At 39.0% G+C, this 6,855-nt stretch overlaps 1 protein-coding gene across 1 annotated transcript; it reads right to left on the reverse strand.

Annotated features, from left to right (window-relative positions):
- Positions 1 to 2,686: 2,686 nt before the first annotated feature.
- On the reverse strand, positions 2,687 to 4,681 carry LOC114626098 (apoptosis-enhancing nuclease-like). The gene has a single exon (XM_028773448.1). It carries the CDS (start codon positions 4,615 to 4,617, stop codon positions 3,718 to 3,720), a length of 900 nt encoding a protein of 299 aa, XP_028629281.1. The 5' UTR covers positions 4,618 to 4,681; the 3' UTR covers positions 2,687 to 3,717.
- Between the last annotated feature and the right edge of the window lie 2,174 nt (positions 4,682 to 6,855).

Genomic DNA, 6,855 nt, shown 5'->3' on the forward strand with positions numbered 1-6,855 from the left:
TCTCACTATAGTAAAACACCACCTACAATAGTTGTATAAGAAGTAATAAAAGAGGACAGAATTTTCAATATGCACCACAAGAATACTTGGTTGAATTTAAAACCACTCATAATTTTGAAATGTGTTCATATTTTACTATGAAGAATTTAACGAGAAACTCAATCCAAGTATTTTACAGTGTAATACTGGACTTACGTTACCTATAATCTGATTTCCATGGAGAGATTTTAGTATGCCGTGATAAAAATAAATAAATTTTTGTGACTCCTAATGACATATTGTTATGACCATAAAACACTTCATCCCTCAATATCCACTAGAAAAGCTTTTTCTAACAGAAGATGCCAATTAACACAGACTGGTGGTCAATGTACAGAAAGAGACTATGAAGTGCAAAACCTAAATGGGCATAGGTATCACATCCCTCAGCTCAAGCCTCAAGAAGCATCAGAGAAGAGACAAAAAGATTGCAAAAGCCAGAGGCAGAGGATGACTTCAAAATCAACAACAGCAACTGTTTTCTGGACAAAACAAGGCAGTTGCCCATCTAAACTCACAATGACTGCAATAACATTCACAAACTCTATGGAAGCTCAAGTCAGACAAACTCCAAGCATGGAGGTGCCAATTTGACTTTGGATTTACTTACTTATCCGTCTTCTATTTACTTAATCCCTGCTGATGTCTCTGTGTAGCCCAAATCTTATAGCATTCTCCTTGCTTTAGCTTTGTGAATTGGGAGATCATATGCACGTGTACCAGCATCTTGAAGTTGTTTTTTTTCTAGTTCCATGATGTATGACCTCTTTCTTATGTACTCCATTACTGGGGACTCCTTCTTGCTCCTGCTTTTGTCCTAACACCTATTTTATGAAAGGAATGATCATATATTTTCTTTAAGTTTTAAATCCTCATCATAAGTTAGTATGAATGTTATAATAGCCTTTTAAAATGATTTCTAAATGTTTCTTATGCTTTCTTGCTCATGAACATTTCATACGAGGTTGTTGTAATAACTGCTCAATGTTTGGGGATATTCTTTAGTGAAGATAAATAGCTGCAGTCTTAGTCAGTGTAATATAAAATGATGAGGTATATTTGTATTCCCTTTCCCTCTGCTTTAGTGTATTGCAACCTCCCAGTAGATTACGCATTTCACGTACGGTTCTAAATTTATCAGTGAAATAGGCTTAATAGATACTCATGTTCTGTAACTGTTCTGTCTGACTGAAGTTTCTTGTCACAGATAGCAATACAAACATGCCTTCTTTCTCTTCCTCCTTTCCTCAATTTTTATTTTTCTTTTGTTGTCATCAACAAATTAATTATATACATTTTCAAAGAGCAATATAAGATATAGATTAATTGTTATTAGTTGATTTTAACTATATGTTTTATTTCACAAGAATTTTTCTTATAAGTATTATTTTCTTCCTTCTAGATTTGGTATATTTAATTTTCCATCTAATTTGTCATGATTGATATCTATATAGAATAGATATCGATACATAATGTATATTTATAAACCGTATTTGAATGTATAAATTTTTAGATAAATTTTTCACTAAACACAGTAACCTACATTCAAAAAGTTTAGATATGTGAAATTTAAATTAGTGCTGACTTACAGATTTCCTTCAGTTAAATTTCCTGATTTCAAGCAATAAATGAATGTAAAAGTATTTCAACTGTTAGCGGAATGCTGTTCAAAGTTACAACCACATATGTATTATATTTTCTTTAAAAGTAGATTTTAATCTGTCATTTGTGTGCACAAGAAAGTTTAACAGGCACATGTGTGATCATAATACATCTATCTACATTTGTTAGTTTGCATTGGTGTGCTGACTTAGGCTATCAGTAACTGAGAATTCAGCAACAGTTTTTTACTGTAGTTAATGTATCCTTTCTCACTGATACTATAGTTCTATCTTTTATAAATTCGACATCCATGTTGCTATTTTGCACACCTCTGGGATGCAACCTGCTGCTAATTATCTCTTACCATGTTTCTTGTCATTAAGTCTATGATTCTTCTACTGAGAGACTCAGTTTTTTTTTGTTGCTGTTTTGTTTTATGTTTTTGTTTATTTGATTATGAGCATGATCCATCTTTCCAAACTTAAAATCTTACCTTCACTTTATTGCTTTATTTAAGGTATTTTGGGATGTGTGCAACTTTTAAGTAAAGTCTTGTAGTCTGTTTTAACTAGATCTTTTATCACTTTCTCCTGAATATATTTTTGATATATCAGGCTCTATACTGAGCTTTTCTTTTGTCTTTAAGTTTGTCCCAAACATTTTATGCTCTTTCGTTATTTTATGAGTTATTTTATTATTGATCAATTTTCATTTAATTTGATTGTAAGCTACATATTTTAGGAACATTTCACTGATTATAACAGGCAAATTTGAATTATTACAGCCAGCATTTACTGTTCCATCTCTTACTGTTAATATGATGACTTTATGATTCATTACTTCAATGACTTTTTAATGCAGTTTTGTGGAACTTTTCAAGTGTACATGCATTTTTTAACTCCAACACATTATTATTATTGTTTTTTAACAATTCATAGCGTCCTGTATAACTAATTTTCTGGAACTACTTTGTTTCAAACATTTTTTATTTTCAAATTGTGATCAGTCTGTTTTTTGTTACACATCCTATTTTGATATTTATTTCTTTTTTTTTTTTTTTTTTTCCAATTGCACTTTATTCCTGTACCATAGTCTGGTACCACGAGCAAGCTTATTTCTCACAGTACACTTCACCCAGCTAAAAGTTCCACCACCCTTCAACTCACAAATGTTACTGCCCAGGATCAAGGCTGGCACAAGCTGCTGCTTTTTAAGGAAACAAGAGCTCACCCCTGGCGCCAGGCCAGAAGTGGTAGTGATGATTCAGCCAGCTCCCTCCTTCCCTAGCAGGGAGGAGCCAACAATCAAACAATCCATGACTAACACTTTCTGCAATCAGTGGACAGTGGGAAGTGTGGTCTCAATAGTGTCCCTCCCTTTCTGACCCTGCCTGGACTATTGTTGTCACTTTCCCAAATGCAGTGTCAGGAGGCTAATGTAGAGAGAAAAGCTAGCAGCAAGATCTGCAGAGACCTCTGAACTCCCCTGCAACCCCCTTGCCCTGGCACCCACCTCATCTGATGGAAAAGCCAAGGGAAAGAGTCCTCCTGCCTGAGCCATAGCTGCTCAGAAGTCAGGCTTGAAGAGAGCACATCCTGTTCATCACTAGGATACACTCACAGTGCTTAGACACCCCATGAGGGAGGCTCTACCCCTCTCTCCACGTTACAATGGGAAACAGGCTCAATGGGAAGCCACAGGCTTGTCTAATGTCTCCATGTTAAGTGGCAGGAATGATGAGACTGTCAGAGTATGGTGTGACCCGAGCCCTTGCCTACCAGTGCCCTAAAGTTATCCCAGACCAGTGCTTCTCAACCTTCCTAACTCTGCCACCCTTTACTACAGTTCCTCATGTTACAGAGACCCCCCCCCAAAATAAAATTTCTGTTGCTACTTCATAATTGTAATTTTGCTAGTTATGAATCATAACGTAAACCCGTGTCTTCCGATGGTCTTAGGCGTCCCCTGTGAAAGGGTTGGTCAACCCACAAAGGAGTCCTGCCCCTCAGGTTTTGAGAAACACTGCCTTAGAACTCTGACTCTGGTTACCAGGTGGTTACCTCCTCCCCTATGTGACTAGGGAGGAGCACTCCTGACTCCCTGCCCTTCCTCTGCCTCCCATCTATCCTGGGGCTCCCTTGTCTCTCCCCTGGTGCTCTGGGCCAGGTCCTCAGGCCAGTACTGGTCGTCCATGTACTGTTCCACGTCAGAGCTGCTGTCAAGGTCCCTGTCCTCAGGATGAGCCTTGTCAGTGCTGGCCATTTGCTGTTCCCACTGCACCTCCACCAGCTGGTACAGCTCCATGGCTGTCATGGCATCTTCCACAGATGAGTGTCCCTGGTGACCTACCTGGATCTTCTTGTGCAGCAGGTTCAGGGCCAGGTCCTTAAGAGAGACCCGAGCTCGGGTGAGAGAGCTGGGCTGGCTGAGGAGGTTTGGGACATAGGTGGTATCCCGGGTCTGGTTCCGAGGGTGGATGTACTTCAGGGCCTGGAAGTCATTGTGGAGTGCATGCCCCACCACCACCTTGCCCTTCAACAGCTTAAGGATCTCCTTCTGGGCCATCTGAAAGGGGATAGCCTTGTGCATGTGCTGGCGGGTAATGCCGCTCCAGCGGGTGCGGTAGTCCACAATGGGCATTTCAGGCCGGACGTACTTGTCATAAAGAACATCACCACTGTAACTCACCACGGAGCAGCGGGCTAGCTCACTCACCCTCCCTCGGGGGCCTGTACCCACCATCTCACAGTCAATGGCCACACACTTGCTGGGCCCAGACCTTGGGGCTTCTCTGGGGACAGGCCTTTTGCTGCACGGGCCATCGCTGCCAGATCTGGCCTTGGGACGTTGCCTCCTGTTGCCTGAAGCCTTTGTACCTGCTGCTGGCATCTGTGATGGTGAGGGCAGAGGACAGAGTCCTGGCCCTGGTGCCATGCTCAACAGCTCCTGCTCCTGAAGCAAGGCCTTGCGGGCCATGAAGCGCTGGTGCTGCCGGCTTCTTCTCTTGTGTCTTCTCCGAACCACATCCTTGGTATTCAGGCTGAAGACCCGGCCGCACTTTCCCGGCCTTCACGTGGAACCTTGCCGGCTGCGGAAGCAGCTTGCCCCGATATATATTTCTTCAAGTGTGTGTCTACAACCAATTATTTCATTTCCTTTGCAGAGAAAAATATTTGTATCACTTTTAAATATCATTTTAGAGTCAGTGAGGTGATGTGTTGTGTAAAAACATTTGTGGTCAAGCTTGTGGACTGGAGAACAACAATCTGAGAAGAGAAAACCAACTTCAACAAGCTACCCTCTGACCACCACATATCCATAAACACATAAAGTAAATACACGTAGTTTAGAAATTCAAACATATTTTTGGGACTGGGGAGAAGATTAGAGCTCAGTGGATAACGTGAATACTGTGCAATCATGAGGACCTGAGTTCAGTAACCAACACCCATCCAACAAAAAACAAACAAACAAACAAACAAACAAAAAAACAAAAAACAGCCAGTGTGTAAGAACAAGATGATTGTACAAGCTTCTGGCCAGCTAGTGATGTCAAATTAATGATCTCCAGGTACCTTGAGAGATGCTCTCTAAAAAAGTAAATGGAAGAGTATGTTAGAAGAAGATACCTGTCATTGACCTATGGTCTTCTTCCACATAGCGCACACACATACACACACACACACACACACAAATGCACACAAACAAAAAGCACATATGCCGTCACGAATCTTACTTACACACAAACATTTTCACATGGAGTTTCAATTTTATGCTATTGAAAAAGGATCAGTTTATCTTAAAGCTAGGTTTTCATCACACTATTCTGCAATCTTATGAGGGCATTCATACATTTTCTAAGATAATTTCATTGAATTTCTTCACAATAAATGTGCCTGTGTTCTGAAGTACTTATTAGTGGATTTTTGAACATTTTCATAAATTACAAGAATATATTTTAATGTCTTCAAACACTGCTCCTTCCTTTGTTTGCCCATCTCTCTGACATACTATTCACCTGTATGTCCATTGTCTCCTCAAGATCTTGTGCATCTCTTACACTGATTTTCTGTACTGTGTTTACATAAGTCTAACCTTCCTGAGGCCAGCATCTGACTTGAATATTTTAATCACTTAATTATTATAATCATTTTTGCCAAATCTATTGGTAACACAGTCTTTTCAATCAGTTTTCCTTATCGTTGCTTGCTATTTTCAGCTCAATACTTCTAATTGTTTCTTAAATCTTAACATGTCTGTGATTAAATTACTCATATTATCATGCATGTTTTTAGAACAGTCAGCTAAAAATATATGTCTGGTCTCATAACTACACCAACGTGTTGGGTCAAATGTGGACAAGACAGGCAGAAGTTACAAAGACACAAGAAAACATGGACAGTCAGTCTGAAAGTGATGACAGCCCTATATTCATGATGACTATAATGGTTTTCAAAAATCCTTGTAGATTCTGAGAATCTTTTACCGAATACCTCAGGAGATCAATGAATGCTGAAAGGAGGAATAACAATGTTAGCTTCTCAAATCCTGCATATCTTTTGATACATGACTATCAGCACTTCCAGGCTGCCCCTGTTTTCTTGTTTCTATGTATTCTGGCAACCATACACTACCTTGTCCACATTTGACCTAAAACGATTCTCTCATGTGGTCAATTGTAGCAATGTTGGAATACTCACTGTGGCTTCTACTTTCCAGAATAGAAAAAGAAAATGGTTTCTTGAAGTCTCTTCCTTCAGTAACTCAGATGGCTTCAGACAGAGCCTAATTTCTATGCTGTATGGTTAAAGCAAGGTTCTATATATTGATGGGAAGTTCCAATTTTGCTGATCATATTAATTTACTATTATACTTTTATTAACATAGTTACTGATATTCCCATTCTAAGTTCAATCCAATAAAAAACAACCTCAAACTAAAACACATTTATCAGCCCTACAGTTTTTAAACAAATATGATTTTCTTTTAATGTTAGTTTTACATAGTATTTGAACTGTTCTGGTGGCCTAGAGGGCAATAAACCAGCAAGATTCCTTGATATGGTGCAAGAAGGATTGGAACATTCAATTATTTGATTTGTCTATTTACTTCTGGAAAAATTTCATTAAATGAAATCAAAGTTGCATATTTCATTGGTAACTGACATGAGAGGGAAATAGTTCATATATTTTGTGTATGATAGTCAATACCAGG

This window comes from Grammomys surdaster, unplaced genomic scaffold (assembly GCF_004785775.1).
Source record: "Grammomys surdaster isolate TR1022 unplaced genomic scaffold, NIH_TR_1.0 227, whole genome shotgun sequence".
In the NCBI taxonomy this organism is placed as follows: domain Eukaryota; kingdom Metazoa; phylum Chordata; class Mammalia; order Rodentia; family Muridae; genus Grammomys; species Grammomys surdaster.